At 38.0% G+C, this 25,020-nt stretch overlaps 1 protein-coding gene across 4 annotated transcripts in view; it reads right to left on the minus strand.

The window, feature by feature from the left end:
• The window catches only part of Dcaf6 (DDB1 and CUL4 associated factor 6), a 102,946-nt gene that overhangs the window by 53,091 nt on the left and 24,835 nt on the right, over nt 1–25,020 (minus strand). For all 4 annotated transcript variants that reach the window (XM_051147762.1, XM_051147763.1, XM_051147764.1 and 1 more), the window contains exons 6-10: nt 23,541–23,676; nt 16,928–17,142; nt 11,775–11,868; nt 8,111–8,230; nt 6,148–6,405 (exon numbers count right to left, since the gene is read on the minus strand). In XM_051147762.1, coding sequence (XP_051003719.1) covers nt 6,148–6,405; nt 8,111–8,230; nt 11,775–11,868; nt 16,928–17,142; nt 23,541–23,676 — 823 coding nt within the window. The remainder of the gene's footprint in view (nt 1–6,147; nt 6,406–8,110; nt 8,231–11,774; nt 11,869–16,927; nt 17,143–23,540; nt 23,677–25,020) is intronic.

The following is a 25,020-nucleotide window of genomic DNA, read 5'->3' on the forward strand; positions in this document are numbered from 1 at the left end:
CTGTACTGTGTGATACACTACAGCTTCTGTGACAAGATTTTTTGTTTGTTTGTTTGATTTTACTTGGGGGAGGAGAGGGATTTTGGTGCATGATGTGTAAATCATAGACATTCAATAAAAGTAAAAAAAAAAAAAAAAAAAAGCAATTATCAACAGATATATCAGATTAAGCAAACAGCTCTACTTACCAGCTTGAAATATTATAGCAGCTGAAATATACAGACTCATTAAATCCTTTTAAAAATATGTAACTATATATAACTTATAAATGCAAATAAATGGAAGATTCATTTTTCTTAATATAAAACCAAATTGAAAGGTAATACAATAAATATTTTGGTATAAATATTAACAATCAAAAACTAAACAAACCACCGAGAACTACTAAAGGGAATCTCATGTGCAAAAAAAAAAAAAAAAACTCATTTTCCTCTCAAAGGTCCCTGGCTGTTCTCCCTAACTGGCTTAATTTCACTAAGCTGGGAGAAAACTAAAAACACCTCCAGTTGAGCCAAGAAAGTGCCGCTTAGTTATTGCTTCACTCCAGACCTTCAGGGTTTCTGAACAATGTATTATGTTTGTTATCTAATTCAGTGAAACTTTACCTGTTTGTTCTCAATTTTTCTTCCAATTCCAACTTGTTTACTATCTTGGGTCTGACAGGATCCTATTTCAAGGAACTACCATATAACTATTATTTAGGCTTTGAAAATTTTGCCGTACTATACAATACAGCTCAGTATTTAATACACTAATGAGGTTTCCACAGAGCTAAATGTAGTGTAATGATTATTCATAGTCTAAAAACTGAATTTAAGCAGTTATTTGTAAGTAAGAATTCACATACAGGCCTTACTATCTACATATCTTCTGCTAATGGAATTTTTTTTCTAAGACAGGGTTTCTCTGTGTAGTGTTGGCTTGTCCTGGACTCACTTTGTAGACCAGGCTAGCCTCAAACTCACAGAGATCCACCTGTCTCTGCCTCCCTGAGTGCTGCGATTAAAGGCATGTGCATGCAGGCTGAGTGGTCTATTTAATTAGAAACTTACAGCTGCTGGAAGTGCCTCCAGTCTCAAGGGCATCTCTGCTCCAAACTGAATTTTGTAAGCATTGAAATCACCATTTAATCCAAAGTTACCACATTCTCTAATCATAGTTTTAAATGGGTGCCAAGTGAATACAAAGGAAGAAAAATAAACTATCACCACTCTCTCAGCCCAAGCTTTCTAACATGGAAAACATTTACAGATGATGCAGCAAATGAAAACATACCCAAAGAACATTCTAGCCTAGGAAACATCCAGCCTCAGCAAGGTTATCTTGGTAAAGAGGAGACATCCAAGCATCACCGAGAAAGATTGTAATGCTCTGTACTTTTGCTGGAATACTTTAAAATTTAAACTCATAAGCATCTTACTGAATTTGGCACAGAGTTGTATTTTTCTTAGTGTTAAAAAATTTAACTTCATAAGCACATTTCTAAAAAAAGTCCTGACAAATGATCCATAGAAGAATGTGTATAGTAATATGAATTATTTTATTTTTCAACAAAAAATATTGCAGGAAGAAGAAGAAGGAGGAAGAGGAGGAGGAGGAGGAGGTGGTGTATAGAATCACAATGCCAGAGATAGAAACACAGGAACTAGTTTGAAGGAGTCCATTTCAGTGTGCTCCAGAGACACTGTCCTCACCATGAATCTTGCATCCCTGCATCACTTGTACCTCCATTTGATTTTTATCCTGCTAGTATATTCTAGCTGTCTTGGTTTATACATTTATATTTACATCAACAAGATTTTAGAAACATTTCTGTAAGCTAACATAAAATATTTTTACAACAAGGTAAAAAATTATCTATTTAGTCTTGTATGACCTATAATTGTAGAGCAAAAGCATGACCCCAAATGATAGACTGGAAATCTAAACACAGAATGTCTCCTTCACGTTGTTAACTGTGCAGAGCTTTCTGGGTAGTGGTGCATGGCTATCCTTCAGCACCTGAGAGCACAGGCAAGAGGACTCAGATCTCCAGGCTAGCCAGGGCATGAGATGTTACCTCAAAAGACAGCCCTACACACACAGGAGAACAGCCTACCAGACATATCAAAAGCTAAAGTCCAGGTACAGTGGGCTGCACATGCAATCCCAGCACTCCATATGCTCATGTAGGAGGATTCAACTCAAAGCTTAAGGACCCATTTCCCTATAAAACAGCTAGTGAAGTAGGGCTAGAATTCTAAAGATACATATGCCACCTTAAAAACAACCTGATGTTTCCTAACATCCTTACTACTTCTTTAGAGTCTATTGTGGAGGGGAAAAGGCATTCATATTACAGACTCAATAGGCAATGAATGCCCTATCTTTGTCAGAACACAGTATAGTAAAAAAGAAGTCACAAACTAAACAAAATAAAAAAAGCAAGCACGAGTTAATAGGTACTTTTGTGAAATAAACAAGGTCTTATTAAATAAAAAAAACAACTTTTTAGGGAAAGTGGAAAAGAAAGGGAACTCTAAGATAATTTTTTTTACTCTAAGATAATTATGGGAACACTCACTTGGGAAGTATTTAAGTTGAAGAACATCTTTCTAATTAAAAAATAAAAATAAAAACCAGAACTTAAGAGTTAAAAACAAAGAGGCAAAAGAGTATGACAGTAAAGGAATTAAGAGGAAATCAGTAGAGCGGTAGAAGGGCCAGGCCTTGTAGGCCCTCGGAGGTCTATAGTAAGAAGTTGGAAGTATTTTCTTCTGTGGTTCTATTTCTAAATACAATTAGCTTTCACTGAGTGGCATAAAGAGCCAAATTGTAGAATCTTATTAAACACTTCAAAGGCTTACTGTGGCTTCTTTATGGAAAATAATTTATAAAGGAACAAAAATAGATGCATGCTTATCAAGCATGAAATAGGAATGACCGTGAAATAGAAAGAGGTAGGTAGAATATAATTTAGATACAGTAACAATAAGACTTGTTGATGAATTGAGTATGAGACATAAAAAAAAAAACCAAAGAATATATTATTTTATGTTTTGTAACTCATGGGTTATTAAAATAAGCAAACTAAAATTATGACATAAAAGGACTAAAGTAAGAGCTGGTGAGATGACTCAGCAGGTAACTTACATAGTGGAAGGAGAGAAGAAACTCATGAAAGTTGTCCTCTGACCTACACCCTCCCACCCACACCCACATGCACACTCATCAAATTTTTTGAAACTTTTAAAAGAACTAAGGGGAACCATTAAAAGGATAGGAAGGACACGAGGTTGCATTACATTTTATTTTGGACATATTAGTAAGTTTAAAATCACAGAAAACAACAGAAGTGGAGTCTCAAATAATTAGACAATAAAATAAAATAAAATAAAATAAAAATAAAAAGAAAGAAAGAAACTTGGGCTGTAAGATAAGACTTAAATGTAGCTTTGGGAGTCATACATTAGAGGAAAATCCAGACAAATAAAGTTTATATAGAAAAGACAAGATTATTATCCTAAGAGCTTCAGCCACAATACTCAATCAAAAGTAGATAGACCAAGGAAAACTAACAATGGTTTCTAGAAACTAAGTCATGATGGATAATAAGGATGGATAATAAGGATGGCATAAATGCCAAGAAAGGCGAGAAGGGAAAGACTATGTTAAATGCAACTGAGCCAACAAATCTAAGGTATTATCAGAAACATTCTCATGATTGGTAAGTCACTGGTGACTTTGACAAAAATTTCTACAGGAAAAGGAGGCTGAAAAGCGAATTTCAGTTGGTTCAAGAATAAATGGGGGGGGGTGGAACTGAAGAGAACTGAGTCAGTAGAGAAGCAGGGCTACAGTATTTGGAAGAATGCAGGGTGGTCGAGAGAGGCTTTCTTTCTTTGTTAAGGAAAGAGGTTACAGTATGCTTGAGGCTAAAAGGGAAAATTTAGCAACAAAGGTAATAATGACACAGGAGGAAAGGGTGCCGAAATCACAGCTCTAGACTGACATTCCACCTCCTACATTCTCACAATGGACAGCCCCCAATGTCTGTTAAACATCTGAATTTGGATAGGCTTTGGTAAGTGCAAAGGAACAGGAAAGAACAAAACAAAAACATTAAGTGTTTACGGTTGAAATGTTAGACTCTAGGATAATGAAAGGGCTACTGTTAAAACAATTACAGACATAGTCATCTTCCTCAGAAGTGATATAATTTCAGAAGCGGGAAAATACTCTAATAATAGTTTGTAAGTTAAGCAAAATTCTCAATTTACTAATTCAAAACATTTTCTTACTTTCTTTGAAATGATTATGGACAAAGGTACCAAATAATACTCAAACAATAATCATACAACCATCACAAAAATATTCTTTAGTGCTTAGTATATCAGACACTAAAAGGAATTCAGCAATAAAATGAAAGTGCATAGAATATCTATGAAAAACATTTTTTAAAAAGCGCCACAACTATTTAACTCATAAATGTGTTTAAGTACAACTAGAACTAGTTAAGACTCAGTACAATTGAGTTTCCTGATAACTTACAATTGCTTGAACTCATTCAGAATATTTACAATACTAGCACTTTAAAAATCCATTTCTTGGGGGATGGAGAGAGAGCTCAGCAGTTAAGAGCACTGACTGTTCTTCCAAAAGTCTTGAGTTCAATTCCCAGCAACCACATGCTGGCTCAAAACCATCTATAATGAGATCTGGTGCCTTCTTCTGTCCTGTTGGCACACATGCAGGCAGAATACTGAATAAACAACAAATAAGTCTTTAAAAAAAAAAAAAAAAAAGTCCACATCTTGAGACTTCAGAGATGGCTCAGCAGTCAAGAGCTCTTATTCCCCTTACAGAGGACCTGAATTCAGTTCCCAGCATCTACATGGGGACTTGCAACTGGCATAAGTCTTGTTCCAGGGAAACTAATGCCCTCTTCTCACTTACTCAGGCACAACTGTAGTGCACATGCATATGTGCAGGCAAAACACACACATAAAATAAGTATTTTTAAATTTTTCTTATCTTTACTGATCTCACTAGTTTTGGTCTACTTCAAACTCCTCTGGCTCTGTTTCTCAAACCATTCAAAACAGTTTATTTTCCCTGAAGCTGAAGTGCCATGTGAAATGTGGAAAAGTTGACTTTCTAGCTCAACTTTTGCTTACTGTGTTGATAAACTGTACATAGTTATACAGCTGACGCTATCTTCTAGTCCCACAGAGAGTGATTATTAATTACCAAAAATGAGAGACAGCAATAAACAGTACTTAATTTAAAATACTCCATTATCTGAGATCTGGCATTGGTGACAGCTTGGAGGCAAAGGTGTTAGGAAACTGTCAGAGGTCTTAGTTTAGGTACTTGCTGGATTCCAGCTATATCCCTTGCTAATATTTTTGTTCTATATCAAGCTTCCTTTAAAAAACTTAAAAATAATTTAAAAAATATATTATTTTTACTATATTTATAAGCATATAGTTAAAACTTCAAGTAGACTATATTTATTTACTGAAATTATTGTAAATAGTATATTCCACAGATGGGAGGGAAAAAACACGAGAAGTTAACTGTACTGAGAAGAAACTGATAAAAGAATTCAGGAATACCTATTTTTTACTAGCATAAAGTACCATAAGTGTAATGAACTGGATAGATAATTCTTTTTCATACACAGAACAGTGAAATAATTACTTCTGGTAAAGTAGAATACACTCTTGAGAAGGTACCACTGCGATTCACTATTCTGAATACATTCAAAGTACTTAATAATCTGAGGTAAAATTGAAAACATAAATGCAATAGAAATAATACTAATGAGATATATTTCACTGTCATTTTAATATAATCATAGAACCAAGAAAATCTAGAACAATATTTTGGTAAATAATCTCTCAGTGTATTAAACAATGTCAAAATAATGCCGGATATTGCCTTAAAAATACCGTATGTAAATTATAGATACACTATTTATAAAAATTCATGTCAATTAGACACACTTGAATTTTGTGTTTAAGTTATGATTGCATACTACAAATAATTTCAACCATTTATCCCAGCAAGAAGTTACTGTAATTTAAAATCTTCCAAAATAGACTATAAAGTCTTCCTATCAAAGATCACCAGACAAACAGCCTACTTGAAAAATAACATCCTCACCAGACTGATGATGTGCATGGTGTCCAGATGCCTCAGCAGACTGCCTCTGTGCACTGTCTGGAGAAGACAGCAAAGATGCAGAATGAGGGCTTTCTACGGCAGCTGCTGCCTGAGCCTGAACTGACACTGTAGAGGATGTAGAAGGTTGGAGAACTTGTTCAGCTGGCACATCTACATCCATTGCAGTTTCACCCACTTCCAAATTAGGACTTGATGGAACCGTAGGAAGAGTTGAAATATCTGGCTGATTTGTTCCACCTTCAAAAAAGCACATGTTAATGCAAACTCAAGTTTTTAAAAGATCTATTATTTATATAATTAAATGTATGAGTGTTTTGGGGACATTCTGCCTGCTGGGGCCAGAAAAGGATGTGAGATTCCCCCAGACCTGGAGTTACTATCAGTTGAGAGCAGCTATCTAGGAACTGAACGCAAGTCATTTCCAAGAGCACTAAGTGCTCTTAAGCATCTCTCTTGAGCCATCTCTCCAGTGTCAAACTCAAATTTTAAATGCAAAAAGACAAACACAAAACAAACCTCTACAGAAACATTCTGAAAACACATACATGAGTGTGTGTGCATGCACACACACAAATATAAAATTTCAGCGTGCTAGCTAGTTTTATATCAACTTGATATAAACTCAAGTCATCTGAAAGAAGGGAACCCTCAATTGAGTAAATATCTCCCTAAGTTTGGGCTTTGGGCCACCTGGTAGAGCATGTTCTTAATTAGTGATACATGGAGGAGGGCCCAGTCCATTGTGGGAGATACCACTCCTGTGTTGGTCCTGGGTTCTATAAGAAAGCAGGCCGAGGAAGCCCTGAGTAAGCCAGGAAACAGCACTCTTCCATGGCCTCTGCATCACTTCCTGCCTCCAGGATCCTGCTCTGAGTTCCTGTTCTGACTTCCTTTGATAATCAACAGTGATGTGGAAAAGAAGGTCAAATAAACCCTTTCCTCCACAACTTGATTTTTGCTCATCACAGCAATAGAAACCCTAACTAAGACACTCAGTATATCAATAATAGCTACTGGTGGTTTGGTCCACCTAATAAAATCGTCTATTCAATAGGGAAAAAAGAATCAATGATACTTTCTTCTTAAAATAATCAATCTTGGTTCAGTATGATGGTTAAGCAGGTAAGTAAACTGGCTAACAAGCCTAACTGAGTTTGAAAACTGATTTCCCCAAGTTGTTTTTCTGACCTCCACATGCACACACATATGTATACACACATACACATACAAAATAGATAAATAAAATGTTTAAATAATCAAGCTTTCTAATTTTTTGTTTGTTTGTTTGTTTTTTGTTTTTTTGTTTTTTGAGACAGGGTTTTTCTGTGTAGCTTTGACTGTCCAGGACTCGCTTTGTAGACCAGGCTGGCTTCAAACTTACAGTGATCTACCTTCCTCTGCCTCCCAAGTGCTAGGATTAAAGGCGTGCACTACCATGCCTGGCTAAGTTTTCTAATTATATACGTACTCTTATCTTTAGAGTCCTGCAGACTTCCATTTTCAAAGTGTATTGGAAATAGACTTAAAATTAGAAATCTTTTGTTTTGAAATAAGTTAAAAATCTGGGTCTAGTGGAATTTGAAAAGAACTATGACGACTTCTGTAGCCACAAAACACAGTTCAGTTAACAGCTAGATGGTACCAACAAAAACTATCTTCTAGCTGGGTGCTGTGGGGCATGCCTACAATCCCAGCACTCAGGAGGCACAGGCAGATGGACCTGAGTTCAAGGCCAGCCTGGTCTACAGTGTGAGTTCTAGAACAACTGAGTTATTTGAAACCCAAAACCAGCCAACCAACCAGCCAGCCAAAACAAAAACAAAAACAAACCTATTTTCCATCATCAGTTTTTTGGATTTTTGTTTTGTTTTAGTTTTTTGTTTGTTTGTTTGTTTGTGTTTTGGCCATCTTTCTAATAACTTTAACTAGTAGACGAAATTACCTCTGGGCCGAGGTCTTCCTCTTCCTCTATTGCTTTGTGCAACTTCACTTGCTTCTTCAAACCACCTTGATAACATATCAGACATTCTCTGCATCAATGACACGTTGGGACTTTGTTCTCCTATCACAACATAAATTTTATCAGTAAGTTTAGCAAAAAGTCAGGATATTTAATAATACAAAAACCTAAATTTGAAGGCCTTTAAAATGCTAACAATAAAAAATCAAATCACCTAAGTAATTCACATAAATGGATCAAAAGTCATTAGACTCTCCATCACATTCATATTAATTATATGAGTGACTACCCACATATGTGTACAGTAAGCTCTTCAGGAGTGTGAGTTCTTAATGTCCATCTATGGCTGTTCTTAGGTAACTATCTCCCACCTCTGTTCCATCACTCTCTATTAATAGTCATAAATATGACCAACAGGAAGGGCTTATGAATTCTAAGTGGAATAAACTGAAGGAAAGGCTTGCTTTCTCATTACAACATTTTTTTAATGTAGGAGTACTCTGTCTGTATGTACACCTTCATGACAGAAAAGGGCATCAATCCCTTTATAGATGGTCATGAGCCACTATGTAGTTGCTGAGAATTGAACTCAGTCAGTGTTCTTAACCTCTAAGCCATCTCACCAGCCTACACTATCATCAAACAGAAACATGAAATAATCTTGGGTTTTTTACCTCAATTTCCCTAAAACAAAATTCCTATTAGTTATTTGATGAGATCAGGTCCATTCAGGCTTGTATGGTCACAGGTATTTGCAACTAGCTGACAAGAGAATGAATATATTTTGTCTTTTCAACCTTACACCTTCTCTTATTAAAACAAACATATTTGTTTGCTTTTCCCTTTTAAAGGTATTTTATTTTGTTACAGTGTGGGGAATATTAGAAACACCTTATGTTTTTACAGTGCTGGGGATGTCAAGGACATTTTAAGATTGATTGATTTAATGTATATGAGTGCTCTGCTTTCATGCACACCAGAAGAGGGAAACAGATTCCATTACAGATGACTGTGAGCCATCACATGGTTGCTGGAACTGAACTCAAGACCTCTGGAAGAGCAGCCAGTGCTTTTAACCACTGAGCCATCAAGGGCATTTTAAAATGAAAAGTATGAAAACCCAACACTCAGGAGGCTTAATCAGGAAGATTTGGAGTTGTGACTTGTGTCGCAAGCAGTTTTGTCCTGGAGGCCACTGTGGACTACATAGCAAGGATGAGAGTAGTCAGGGGCACATAGTAAGGCCCAGGTTCAAAAGTCAAAACATGCATACAAAATGTAATAATTCTACAATCACGTAATTTGATTTGGTTTGTTTTGTAGAGACAGGGTCTCTTCTATAGTCCAGGCTAGTGTGGAATTCACTATGTAGCCCTGGCTACCCTTGAACCTGCGGATAATTCTTCTACTATAGCCTTCAAAAATCTGGCATGTAAGCCAGCTTTACATATTATAACTATATTTAAGAATGTTATAAAATAGAACCAAGAATAATATACTTAGGAATACTGATTTTTTTTAATTATAAAAGTTTGTATAATAATTAGAACAAGATTTTGATTATGGATTCATTAAATAAAATATATTCAGATAAACTGTTTTAAAATTATATGTATCTAAATATGTATATATGTATACACATATGTATATGCATATAAAAGTTAAATATACATGTGCAATAATTCAGTCATTGCACTTCTATGAATTTATCCTATGATGTATTTGAAAAACTTTGCCAAAACATTCTTATTAAGATTTCATCGTAGGGGCCGGGCATGGTGGTGCATCCCTTTAATCCCAGCACTCGGAAGGCAGAGGTAGGCGGATCTCTGTGAGTTCAAGGCCAGCCTGGTCTATGAAAAGAGTCCTGACCAACCAAGGCTACAAAGAGAAACCCTGTCTCAAAAAACAAAATAACAGAAAAAAGATTTCATTGTAGTATCATTTACAGAAGAAAATAATGGCAAAAGTGGGCTGGAAAAATGGCTCAGAGGTTAAGAGCACTTGTTATTCTTTAAAAGGACCCAGGTTCAGTTCCCAGCATCCACAAGGTGGCTCACAACCATCTATAACTAAGTGCCAGGGCATCTGATGCCTCCTTCTCATCTCCACCAGCACAAGGCACAGCCATGGTTCATATGCAGGCAAAGACACTCATACGGACAAATAAATTGTTAGGGCCTTGTGAGGAACAGCAGAACAGCTTTAGAACTCATGGTTAGCACACCCCTGATAGGTGTGCCTTGGAGAGGTAAAGCTCCTAGGACTATGTGTCCTGAAGACCTCATGCTGTTATGGAGTTTCACTCTGCTTGCTGCCCTCATGGTCACCACTTCCCTCATAATCTAAGATTTGTATGAAAACTCTAAGGGGTTTTCCAGCCCCTCACTGGGAAGTGTCATTAGTGATTGATCTTTTCCAAGCATTGCTGTTGCAGCAGATTAATATTCAACCATCACCCTTAGAAAGAATTTAGCGATGTAGATTGTTAGTAAAGTTAGGTTAAAAATGTTTTTGTCTGTGGCTGAGATAGAATATCTTGGGGAACAATTTAAAGTTCAGAAAGACACACTCTTGATTATTGGGCAAGGGATTTTTTGAAGTCAGGGAACAGTAACAGCGGCCCAACCAGCACTAGCTGATGTGCTTTTCTTGCTAAGCTGGGCTGCTGATCAAAGTGCTGATTAATTCCTTATACCCATTTTTGCTCTCGGCTTCCTGATACATGATTTAATAAGGAATTGTTAACAAGTAGATGTGCACCCTGAGGATTTAAAGTAGAAATGACTTATTTTTAATATATAAAAATTTAGATTTGTGGTTCTTTTAAGATTTTTTATAAGATTGCTTTTTAAGATAATAGGATGATTAATTCTTTCTTTGCAACTGCAAATTGCAGTCTGCCAGTAAAAGAAACTGGCTGAGAAAATACATTGCTTGCTTATACTTTGTTAATCTATAACAAGTTGCTTACATACAAATGTATGAGGGTTCTTGGGAATAATTTGTTTTTTCACCTGTAACACATAAAACATTTGATTATGTCTTATTGGAATCATTATAGAAAAATAAATGTAAGCACATTGTAATTTAATATTGCTTAAAAGATTTTGCTGGGATATATAATTTGACAAAAGTTGTTGGAACTCTGTTTCATCCACCAAATGTGTTTGTATGTATGTACATATGTAAAGTTGTTGGAGCTTGTTTCATCTATCGTGTGTGTGTGTGTGTGTGTGTGTGTGTGTGTGTTTCCCCCCTTTCAACAACTCCAGAGGGTTTTTCACCAGCCCCAGAGAATTAGGGTTTTCTTTTCTTTTTTTTTTTTTTTTTTAAAGACTTGCTTATTTATTATGTATACAGTATTCTGCCTGCAAAACAGAAGAGGGCACCAGATCCTATTATAGATGTGGTTCCTGGGAATTGAACTCATGACCTTTAGAAGAGCAGTCAGTGATCTTAACCTCTAAGCCATCTCTCCAGCCCCGAGAATCAAGTTTTGCTTCCTCAGAGAAAAGTCTGCTCAGTGGTCAATTGCTGACTCCACGCCCCACCTCAGTTTACCTGTCATGTCAGAGCTGGCTTATGACAATAAATAAATCTTTAAATACCACATGTCACCAAAAGCTGGCAAAAGTATAGTTACCATCTCGTTCTCGTTCACTCTCTGGTCTTGCTCTGGGGCCAGTATCTGACCAATCACCACGAAGTCTCAAACGCTTAACTGGAGGCTGACGTAACTAAAAGGTAATAAGCAGATTCTATGTGACTTTCAAAGAACAGATTTACTTTCAGCTTTTACTCTGGTGATGAGGACTGAATCAGGACCTTATGAATCCAAGTTCCACTATACCACTAAATTAATCCCCAGCCCTCAATTTTTTGGCTACCCTTGGGTGCTGGGATTACAGGCATGCACCACCATGCCCAGGCAGTCCTCAATTCTTATTCTTATTCTTTTTTTAAAAATTTATTTATTATTATGTATACAGTGCTCTGCCTGCATGTATACCTGCATGCCAGAACTCATCATAGATGGTTGTGAGCCACCATGTGGTTGCTGGGAATTGAACACAGAACCTCTGGAAGAGCAGCCAGTGCTCTTAAGCTCTGAGCCATCTCTCCAGCTCCAGTCTTCAATTCTTACAGCATAATTTAATGGAACATTTCCAGGCCCCTACTTCTACACTTTAAGTATGGAAATGAGATGCTAGATCTATACATAAAGCATTGCCCTATAGAAATGACACCACTTCTCTCAACTGAATTCTATGAATATATTTCCACTTGCAACTTTCTAACTCCTAGTCATTTTCAAAGACTGTACCATTTATTCTCTTTACATCCAAGTACTCTTATCTATGCTTTTTATTGCCTTTCTTCAAACCTCAAATGCCTGGAGTCATAATGACTCCCCTGTGTTCCTACACCCACTTCCTCTGACCTGACTCGCTCTCACAACATGCTCAAAGTTCTTTTATTGATGCAAAGAGAACCTCAGTTCCCTAAGGACTCATGTATTTCTCTCCAGCTATGGTTCTTTTTTTTCACTTCCCTCTGAAGCATGAAGAAAGTCTACATTTACTCTACCATTCCTCTCTCAATCCAATATAGTCAGTGTTTCCACTGGTTTTGTGTGTGTGTGTTTTGTTTTTCAAGACAGGGTTTCTGTGTAGCCCTGGCAGTCCTGGAGTTATTTTATCCACCAGTCAGGCCTTGATTGCAGAGAGATCCGCCTGTCTCTGTCTCCTGTGTGCTAGGATTACAAGTGTGTGCCACCATGCCTGGCTGTTTTTGTTTTTTGTTTTTTAATATTTACATTGATATCATTCTTGCCAAGGTTACTGTATGTCCTAGTTAGCTTTCTCTTGTTGTGATAAACAACATGGCCAAAAGCAACTTGGAAAGGAAAGGGTTTATTTCCCTTTACAGCTTATAATCTATCATGAAGAGAAGGCAGGTCAAGAACTCAAGCAGGGAGTCAGGCATGGTGGCACACACCTGTAATCCCAGCACACAGGAAGCAGAGGCAGGCGGATCTCTATGAGTTCAAGGCCAACCTGGCCTACAAAGTGAGTACAGGACAGCCAAGCCTACAAAGAGAAACCCTGTCTTTTAAAAAAAAAAAAAAAAAAAAAAGGAAAAAAAGAAAGAAAGAAAAGAAAAAGAAATAAGGAAGAAGGAAGGAGGAGGAGGAGAAAAGAACTCAAGCAGAAACTGAAATAAAGCTCATGGAGAATGTGGCTTTCTGCTTTGCTCCCGACGGTTCGGCCTGCTTTCTTATACAGCCCAGAGCCGCCTGCCCAAGATTAGCAGAGCCCATAGTGGGTTGGACCTTCATACATCAATCATTAATCAAAGAAATGCCTCCACAGACATGCCCACAGGACAAATTAAAGGAGGCAATTCTTTAATTCCCTCTCATTAGACACTTGCCAGAAGTGTCTAAGTCTGTGTCAAAATGACAAAATTTGACAAAAACTAACTTGCACACCAATGAATAAATGTTTGCCAAATTCACCGATCATGGTAAAAATCAGTCAATAGTGGAAGCCAGTGAGACAGTGCTGTGGGTGAATGCTCTTGCTGCCAAATCTAATTACATGAGTCCCAAGAACCGAAATAAAGATTCAACTCTTAAAAGTTGTCCTCTAATCTCTGTATGTGAACAACGGCATGTGTACAGACACGTAAGCGCATGTGTGTGCATACACACACACACACACACACACACACACACTAGAAGTCAGTAATAAACTTCCAGTCAAATGGCACCTTCCAAGGATTAGTATCAACTGTTACAGTTTTCATTCTAGAACCCTTCCATCATCTCCATCAGCAGCCATTCTTCACCTAATTTACTCTCTCTAAAGATGTGCTCTGAATATCATTCCATACCAATGGAATAATACAATTTGTAGCCTTTTGTGCCTGTCTTCTTTCAGGTAGCATGCATTCATGGTTGACTAATATGGTGGAGTATCAGCAGTGATGATAGTTGCATTACTTTGTGAATAAGCAATGCTTAATTATATACTTTTAGAAGTTGATTGTGACTAGGGAGATAGTTCAGTGGTAAAAGGACTTGAGCATGAGGACGTAAGCATGAGGATCTGATTTCAATTTCTTAAAATCTATGTAAAAATTAGGTGTGGTAAGGTATACCTGTAACCCCAGCACTAGGGAAAGGGGAGTCAGAGACAGGGTTACTGGAGTTTTGCTGGCTTAAATGAAGGAGTCATATCTTTATGTAACCCTTTTCTCAAATTTAATACAGAACTAAGTGTACAGTAGGTACCTAATAAATAATTGCTGGATTAAAAATGGCTGATCTAATTATTACTGTCAAAATTTTAACATAAAATACCAAATGAAAAATTATGAAAATTAAGAAGATAGCTCACTAGTTTCATACACTAAACACCTCTTATTTAGTTAGATATGGTAAGTGTGACTTATTTTTATAACTCAAATTTTAGAATTGTTTTTAATTTGGTTAATTCAACAAAGCATACTAAAAAAAAAACTCCATAAAAATGATTCAGCATTAGTCTCGATGCTAAGGAGTCTCTAACAGCAAAGTTGGCTGGCCCACTTAAAATGTCTACGCTCTTCCAAGTTCTTTGTTATCTCTCAGTCCCAGAGTTCTACTTCAACTGTACTTACCTAAATGTCTCAAGGGGAAATGACACAGCAGCAACAAAATGACACAGCAGATTCATTTCCAATTAGTCCAATAAACTCATAAATAGCTTGTAATTTTCCTACTTTGCATAAATATACTGTCACCTTCAACATCCTAAAATTCATCTATAAAATAATCATTTTTTTCTAATTTTACAATAACTGTCAAGCGCAAACTCTGGAGGTTAGACAAAAGCCAGCACTCCTCAGGAACTTGTGAAGCCTGTTCCCCTGCACCCAAGGAGCCATTTCCTTATCACTGGCAGAAAGTATAAATGGTTCTCTGTGGTACCTATAAGCATACCAAAGCATACGCTGTCCCCAGGCTCTCTTAGTACCACAGATACTTGTTATGCATGTTGGAGTCCATGCTGGCATCCTGGGTTTTCTCACCCACTCCTTTCCTTAAACTTCTCCAGCTTAAGAGCCTCCCATTTCTCCTTATGACTCTTGACACTTTGGCTATGACCCTTCTCTTTTGTCTTCCTCTCTTAGTCCACACCTCTCACTCTCCCCACTTCCCTCTCCTTTCATAGCCAGATGCAACTGCGGGCCATGTTCAGCCTGCCACTTTCTCTCTCTGCTCTGGACTTTTCTAGATGCCTCTGATTGTACTCTCCCTCATATCTACAGTAAAAACCTTCCCCTCAATCCTACCGTGGAGTGGTCATGTCATTAGTATTTACACAACTGAACTCAGTTTTTCATCTCACGGGAATTACACATTTGCTATTGTTCTTCCTTTAAATGTACAAAATGCTGAAAATATAGCTCAGTGCTTGCCTATCATGTGAACCCCTGGTCCAATACCCAGTACCACACATCAAACAAAAAGCGCATTAACACTTAGCCAATACCAAACCCTATTAGTTAAAAAAGTAATTAATTTACTAGGTACTGGAGGCACACGCCTTTATTCTCAGCACTTGGGAGGTAGAGGCAGTAGGCAGATCTCTGAGTTCAAGGCCAGCCTGGTCTACAAAGTAAGTTCCAGAACAGCTAAGGCTACACCAAGAAACCCTGTCTCAAAGAAAAAAAGAAAAAAAAAGAATTAATTTAAAAAACAACATTTAATAAGCCAAGTATAGAACAGGCATAGGTCATTATAAAATAAAAAAGTCAGTTAGGGCTACAGAGATGGCTCCGCAGATGGAAGCACACTTGCTGCTCTTCCAGAGGACACAGTTGGGTTCCAAGTACCAACATGGCAGCTCACAGTTTTCTGTAACTCAAATTCCAGGGGATGAGGCACTTTTCTGGCCTTTGACATGCAATAAGCATGCACATGATGTACAGACATATATGCTAGCAAAACAACTATACATATAAAATAATACAATTTTCACAATTAAATCTATAAACATTTTTAAAGGTTAACATGGCAGGCACATTAGGAAAACCCTAACAGGCTAACCCAAACACATTCCCATGGTTGTATACGGTCCAAAATACACTACTTCTAACTTCCCACTTTTATATTTTGGTTACAGTAATCCAATTCTTTCATTTGCTTTTATATAAATGCTTTCTTGAACTTTTTCCCACTTTCTAATGTCTAGTTTATAAAATGTACCTGTGGCTATTGTTACATGCTATGACTGTGAAAAAAAGAGGCACAACTGAGAGATCATGGAACTGCTGCTTACATGTGAACAGAAAATGGTAAGAGGTGGCACTTGGTGCAGGAGCACAGTCAATCCCTTAGACTGTTACCATCACACTTTCTACTATTTTAATTTACTTTTCTCCGAGCATTTACAAAGTTAAAAGTTTTGTATTATGTATTTTCTTTTAAAAAGTATCTCATTTTATTAAACATCCCTATGTTATTATTAGCCTATTCTTTCATATGTCCCCTAAATCATAAAAGTCATAGACTCTGAAAATCAATATATTTATTTATTTAACATTTACCTCTATTTCCTTCCTTTTTCTTTTCTTTTTTCTTTCTTTTTCTTTTTTCCTCTTTTTTGGAAGACAACATCATATGTAGCCCAGACTGACCTCAAATTTACTTGGTCAAAGATGACCTCAAATTGATCATCTATCCTGCCTTCTCTTGGGAACTACAGGTGTCTCACTATGAAGAAAGAGTCAAGTTTGGAGCAAACTTACCTCTTCTCGCCTCTCCTCTGCAGAAGGAGTTTTAAGTTCTCGTGCTGTATCATCTTTGGGGTCAAAAAGATAGATGTAATCTGAAGAATAACTAACAAGAATCTCCTGACCGTCTTCACTGTAACACAGCGATGTCACTCTGCATGACTTATTACTAAGATGAGATGGGATAAAACGAGCAACCATTCCAGTAGTTCCTCGACCTGCGTAATTCCCTAAATAACAGGAATTTATTCAAAATTAATACTATTATAAGTAAACACCTTAAAAACTCTTTATCTTGAATCATGAGATATGTGAAATAATGTAGCTATATAAACCCAAATTATCACTTTCTGTATCTATAAGAGGTTTCTTTTTTAACAGTCAAGAATGTATAGCAAACAAAAAAAGAATTGTATGGGGCTGGAGAGATGGTTCAGTGGTTAAGAGCACTGTCTGCTCTTCCAGAGGTCCTGAATTCAATTCCCAGCAACCACATGGTGGCTCACAACCATCTATACTGAGATCCTATCCCCTCCTTCTGGCATGCAGGTGTACATGCAAATAGAGCATTAAATAAATAAATCTTTAAAAGCAAAAGAGAATGGTATAAAGATAACATATTTTCCAGTTCTTTTGCTATGATGAATACCAAAAGCAACTTGAGAAGGAAAGGTTGAATGTGGCTTCTACTCCCATCACCACTCATCTCAGAGGGAGGTCAGGACAGGAATCCAAGCAGGAGCACAGGCAGGAACCATGGAGGAGAGCTGCTTACTAGTTTGCTGCCCTGACTTGCTCAGCTACCTTTCTTAGACAGCCCAGGCCCACAAAGGGCTGGGCCCTCCTACATCAATTAGCAATTAAGAAAATGCCATTCAGGGATACCCACAGGCCAATCTGACTGAGAGAGCTCATCATCTGAAATTCCCTCCTTCCATGTGTGTCAAGCTGAGAGACACACACACAGCATATTTAAACAAATCTTATCACTATTCAAAATTCTAGATTATACGATTTGCTGAGATATCATTTATTAATAGTTGATTTCTGTACAAAGTCATCTCCAAACTTGTCATTCAAACTAAGATTATTTCTCTAACAGGAAAGCTGACACTTAGCAGAATAGGTTGAATACAATTCTAGTTCTTTATTGGCTACTTACTTATTTAACCACTCATTTATTTTAAAAAATACTATCTAATTTTTGAACAAATTATATTACCTTAACCCTTTAAAATAAATAACCATATTAATATAATTTACAGGCACTAGGATATTAAAATCATTTCTTGGCTTTTAGAAAGAATGCAAAATACTAATAGGTTTGGGGCAGAGTATATACAACTCAAACAAAGCAAGGCTGAAGATGAAAATAATGTGATACAAGAAAACCATTTCCTATGACAGAGCCCTTTCTTATTATTAAAAAATTATACTTTTTAAATTTATTTTTATGGATATGAGTATTCTGACCACATGTATGAACCATGTTGTGTACACTGCCCACAGAGGCCAGAACAGGGCACTGGATCCCCTAACTGGAATTATAGATTGTTGTTAACCACCATGTGGATGCTAGGAATCAAACCTGGATCCTCTGGATTACTTAAACATCTCTCCAGCCTTCTTGCGTTCTTGAAAGTATACTCATATTATTGAAGATTTTAAGCCCTAATTCTGTTGAATATACTGAGATTTCTTCCTACTCTAGTAATACTCTATATAACTAAATCAATAATAAGAATATCTAAATTAAAATCATGAATAACTACTGCAGCTGAGGTAAGCCAAATAATTGTTTTTGTTTATCAGCACAATGGATCATGATATATATATATATATATATATATATATATATATATATATATATATATATATACACATATATATATATATATATATATATATATATATATATATATATATATTAATTACACTAAAGATCTCAAGAAGAGGATTATTAATTAAAAGAGAACTTAATTTAAAAAAAATTCTGATGACTTTTCTTTCTTCTAAAAAACGCAGGGAAAAGATCTTACTGAATAAGCACCACTGTTTTAACTCTGACTGTTAGACAAGACTTCTAGAATCATGTTGAAGGTAATAGGCTATTAATGTTGTTGCAGCTTTCTGTGATGGTGGGACTGAACCCACGGACATGCTCGTGCTAGACGAGTGCTGTGCCACTGAGCTAATCTCTAGTCCTTGGAATTGTGAAAACCTCCTATCTAGCTGCATAGTTGAGGCTGGTCTTGAACTCGTGATTCTCCTGCCTTAGTCTCCCCAGTCCTGGGATTATAGGCACTGACCACCATGTCTAGTTTATAATACCTCTGGTAGTCTTCAATACAATTCAGTATGACAGAATAGAGTTAAACTGGCCCAGGAATGCTAAATTCTGAGGATCCCAAAGCTGTGTAATCCTGGTCAAGACTTGCCCAGCTAAAAATGTGAATTGTCTTGCTCCTCTTGAGAGCAATAATTTCACACTATCTTACCATTTCACCCAAAATGTGCATATTCAAATAAATTGACAGGGTTCCTTATCACAGTCCAAAAGAGACAAGTTCTCAGAATGTAAAAGCCTGAAGATGGGAGAAATGATGTGAAACAGTGTCTTGAATGTAACATGGCCATTGCATTCATGGACTCACAGTAGCTGTGGCTACCTGCACAAGACAAGCCCACTGGTAGTCTAGCACTAATGGTAGAGTGGCATGTAAGGTCCCACCCCTAGGTAAAGAGCTACAGGTAGTCAATGGGGTTAAGGAAGGAGAGTAAGTTTTCTTCAGATGTAGCCACTGGTAGTTGCCCTTGATCCAGTAAATAAGCCACATATACACATATGCTCAAGTAACTCTATTAAACTCAATAGGCTATTGAGGGAAAGTAACATGAAAGTAGGAATGGGGGAATGGAAGGAGGATAAAACAAAAGAATGGAGGGATGAATATGATAAAAATATGTAAATGTATCAAACTGCCAAAGAATTAAAATTTATTAAAAACAAAACAGAAAAACTCTTATCTAATATTCCCTCCCACTGGATAACTTAGGTTGGCTGTTACTGATGCTGGTGGCTTCTGCCCAAGTCTACCTTTACTTTTCATTTGATTTTGTTTTTTGTTTGTTTGTTTTTTGAGACAGGGTTTTTCTGTGTAGCCTTGGCTGTCCTGGACTCGTTTTGTAGACCAGGCTGGCCTCAATCTCACAGCGATCTGCCTGCCTCTGCCTCCCAAGTGCTGGGATTAAAGGCGTGCACCACCACTGCCCAGTTCACCTTTACTTTTCATAACAAATGTGAATATTTAGTACTCATCTTTGTATAAATGCACATACACATGTAATTTTAGTTGGACTTGGGCATGAAATCATATGTGGCATATATTTATATCTGTTTAGCTTAAAATGCTGCAAATATTGCTGCAGTACTGAATTTAAGTCTGATTTTGTCACTGCACTGGCAGCCAATGAGATAGTCTAAAGAGAGACGCTTGCGTCTCTCTCTGTGACTTCAAGACTATTAAAGCTATAAAAACCAGAGAATTAGAACTTCCGTAAGACTGCCATGCTGGAGGCAGGAAAGGCAAAAGCCCTGGTGACAGCTGGAGGAAGAACATGACTTCCTGGAGAGATTTTACACAGCTCTACCTAAATTGTAAACCCCTACACTTCCTGGTTTTTGTTTCAGCCTTTCTATAAAATTATAATACTTCTACAGAAAAGGCAGAGAGAAAGTAGAAATTCCTCTCTCCACAGTATGGCCAAAATGTAAATAAACCCATTTTCTTTTATCAGTATGTCTCCTAGTTACTTTCAAGAAACAGGTTTATAAACCAAAGTCCTCTTATGGCATTGCCAGAACATGGCAGCAATTATCATAAATCAAAACCAGAGGCACAGAACAGATTCTCCTCATATCTCTAGTCATCGCCAGTAGGTCTAACCCTAAGGCATCTTGATTTCAGATAGCTAAATTCTAGAAATGCAAGAAAACAAATTTCTATTGCTTTAAGAGACTACATTGATAATTTACTATGGTAACCTTGGGAAAGAAACAAATCAAGTGTTATCTTTTTTTCAGATTTATTTTATGTGTATAAGTGTTTGCTTATGTGTGGGTGCTGTGCACACATGCATGTCACATGCATTCCTCCTATCCTCAGGAATCAGTTTTCCTAGAACTGGAGTTGTAAACAATACGGTGCTCGGAACCGTGCACGCACACACACACACATACACGTCGGTGCAGGTACCTAAGGGGGTCAGTCCCCTAGAGTTGGAGTTACAGATAGTTATAAGCCATCTGGTAAAGTTGTGAGCTCCCTACTATGGGTGCTGAGAAACAAACTCAGGTTCTCTGTAAGAGCAGCAAATGCTCTTAACCACTAAACCATCTACTCAGCTCTTTTTATGAATTGGTAAGCTGTTAAAATATCATCCCAAAAGAGTCTTTTTTTTTTTTTTTTTTTAAGACAAGATGTCAGGTAGTACATGTTGGCCTCAAGCAGGAATGACCCTGAACTTCTGATTTTCTGCCTCCAGCTACAGAGTGCTGAGGCTATAGCCATACAACACTGTTCCTAGTTACCAACAGAGTATTCAAAAATAGTAAAGTGCTTTTTCTCTTTAGAATATATATTTAAACAACATTTTAAACAAAATTAAAAACTAGGTAAATGGGCACAGCAGGTGCGGGTCCGCGGAGTTCAAAAGATGAGGTCCTCAATGCATTCTGAGGAGGATGATTGTTTTCAAGAGCTACACAGATATGTTCACCCCAAGAGCAGCCTGACTGGGAGAAAAAGCTTAGCACAATGTATTAGAAATACCCAAGCTGAGATCATCCAAGATGGTGTCGATCGCACACCGTGTCTGATCCACAGAACAGCAGTGACTGCAGCTACCAAAGGACCATACCGAGAGCTCCAAAACACAGGACTGGTGTTTCCCAGAAAGAAGGAAATCCTGTCATGTGGATCATCCATGCCCTCCTACCACAAGGCCATGAAACCACGCTCTGGTGAGCTCCCAGGGACCCTGGGCTGCCACCTCTACAGCAGCTGCTACTTTTTGGGTTGCGGCCCAGCACAGTGCTGGCCAAGGAAAGGGTGCTGTTCGAGTAGAGCCAGAGCAAGGACTGCACCGCCCACACCACAAGCCTCACGGATCTCCTCTCAAGGGCTGGGCCCATGCTCAGTGCTAAGAGTTGGATCGTGCAGAAGCGGATACTAGAGGCAGCAACAAGGCAGGGGCCCAGGGCGGATGGAGCACACAATAGAACCAGAGACTCGGGAGGTGCAAATCAACAGAGCCACAAGTTCCCCAAGACAAGAAGCTGAGCCAGTGGGCTGGAGAGATGGCTCAGAGGTTAAGAGCACTGACTGGTCTTCCAGAGGTCCTGAGTTCAATTCCCAGCAACCACATGGTGGCTCATAACCATCTATAATGAAATCTGGTTATCTCTTTTGGTGGGCAGGTATATATGCGGGCAGAGCACTGTATACATAATAACTAATTAAATAAATAAAATCTTTTTTAAAAAAAAAAAGAAGCTGAGCCAGGCCAACATCAATGGCTTCTGCAAGCTACTCAACGAAGACTTTGAGGGGCCTCCACTTGCCACCTGCTTGATGGCCCACAAGATCCAATACCCACAGGAGTAGGAGGTCATCCAGGCCTTGATGGCCAGCAACAATCTGGCGAATTGAACAGGAGCCAGAGAGCTGGCCCTGAGGACATGGAAGCAGAAGAGCTGACCCTGAGGACTTAAGAACTGGTCCTGAGGATGCAGGAGCAGGTGAGCCATCCCTGGGGACATGGGAGACTGAGAGCTGGCCCTGCCTTGAGGACACAGGAGTGGGAGAGCCGGCCCTGCCCTGAGGACACAGAAGCAAGTGAGTTGGCCCTGCCCCGATGACATGGGAGCAGGTGAGCTGGCCCTGTCCTGATGACACTGGAGAGGGTGAGCCAGCCTTGCTATGATGATGTAAGAACAGGAGAGTGGGCCCTGCCCTGAGGACACAGGAGCGGGTGAGTTGGCCCTGCCCCAATGACATGGGAGCAGGAGAGCTGGCCCTGTCCTGATAACACCGGAGAGGGTGAGTCCACCTTGCCCTGAGGACATGGGAGCAGGAGAGCTGGTCCTGCCCTGAGGACAAGGGAGTGGGCCCCGATCCAGGGTTCTGAGTCGAATTCACTCCAACATCTACCCCATGTATGACTTACTGCAACACATAAAGGGACCAGACCTTCAGATTCAAAGATTAAGAATCTCCTTGACACACAGCAACAATGGGCTATCTGACAGCAGTCCCAGTGAGGATCCAGTAGTGATAGCGTAGGCCTCAAACCAGACCCATGACTCAGCAATGAACATTTGAAAGTAAACATATGTGGACAAAAGGCTATACTGTGTGATACACTACAGCTTCTGTGACAAGATATTTGTCTGTTTTATATTACTGGTAAAGGAGAGGGATTTTGGTGCATGACGTGTAAATCATAGACATTCAATAAAAGTAAAAAAAAAAAAAACAAATAAAAACAAAAACAAAAAAAACATGTAAATGTAAAATATCACAAAGATTTCTTTAAACAGCTTTAAATTTTGCCTATACTTCCTCACCTGTAGCTCTTGTGCCCAGCATTCGCCGATCATAAATCCGTACTGAGCTATCAGAACAACCTACAGCAAGGTAATATGGTACTGGGGGACAAATAGCCACAGATGTGGCAGCACGCCGACAGTTGATTAAAATATCCTACAAAAGACAGACACAAGACCAGGTACATACAGCTATATAGAAGCAAATATTCTACTTTTAAAACATTTTCCCATTTAATTACTAGAAAAAAACACACCTCAGATATTCTAATTCAGTCAGCAAAAACAAAAAGGGAAAACAACAATATGGTTTTCTTCTAATTTACCTTCTTAAAGACTATGTGAATTCATTTCTAATATTTTTAGCCAACAGGGTAATTCACAATATATTTCCTATTACATATACTTTATAATTTAAACATCTTGGTAGTTAAGAATTATTCTGTAGTAACCGAATTTTCTTTATACTTTCAGACTATGCATAAGCTTTACCAAAGAAAATCATCCTTCCACTTCTTAGCCCTTGTATTATTATAAGAATATTATTTAGAAAAGCATGCCTGCATCCTCCTAAAATGTGGACTAAACTATGCTTTAAAAGCGTTTGGAATAATGAGTTTTACTACCTTCCACTTAGCAAGAAGTACATAAAGCAATTGTTCTCAAAGAACCTGCTATATGTACATAAAACATGTATAATGCCTGCAACCTAGGACAGAATGTGGAGACCCAATGGTGGGAGGTCAAGGCCATTGCCCTTGCCCAAAATAACCAGCATGAGATTGCCTGCCAGAATATAGAAAAGCAAAGCAGTTCTGTCAAGGAAAGGGCTACCTCTTAAAAGCAGGGATTATGCTGCAGAAGCAAAAGAAGGACAAATGAGAAGAAGGAACCAAGTAGTTTTGTGGCCTCCTCTTGCCCTTCTCACCTGAAGCCCTCCTCACTATTCAAGCCTCTTGCCCTTCTGTCTAGAGCTAGTCCCACCCTGATGCTCTTCCCACCAAAAGTGCTCCAAGGCCCCAGAACTGATGGTGTTTATTGCCCTGAGTCTGCAATGGGTCTCTTCTTTGCTTCCTTCTCCTCAGGTGACCTATCTGCTCCCACCCTCTAGGCCACTCTTCAGGGAAAATGGGTTATCCTTCTCCAGTGGTTTTTATTCTTGAGGAGTACATGCCACAGTGTTAAAAATAGCTTTTAATTCTTTGGGGAAATGTTTATCAAATGTATATATGAAGATATTATATATGCACAATTTCCCCTCAATACTGAGACTCAAAGACAGGGCCTTTGGCATGATAGCAACCACTGACCTAAAGCCCTGTCCCTAAATGCTCAATGTTTTAAACTTATTTTAGCTTTCTCTTCAATGTGTGTATGTGTTTATATGTTATATAACATAAAAACAGATCAAAATTTTGTGTTTAAAATGTGTTTCTACTTTTTTGTTTTCTGCTTCATCTGTTTCAAATACATAAAGTTTTTCATTACTATAGGTTCACTG

The sequence above is a fragment of the Acomys russatus genome, chromosome 6, assembly GCF_903995435.1.
Source record: "Acomys russatus chromosome 6, mAcoRus1.1, whole genome shotgun sequence".
In the NCBI taxonomy this organism is placed as follows: Eukaryota; Metazoa; Chordata; class Mammalia; order Rodentia; family Muridae; genus Acomys; species Acomys russatus.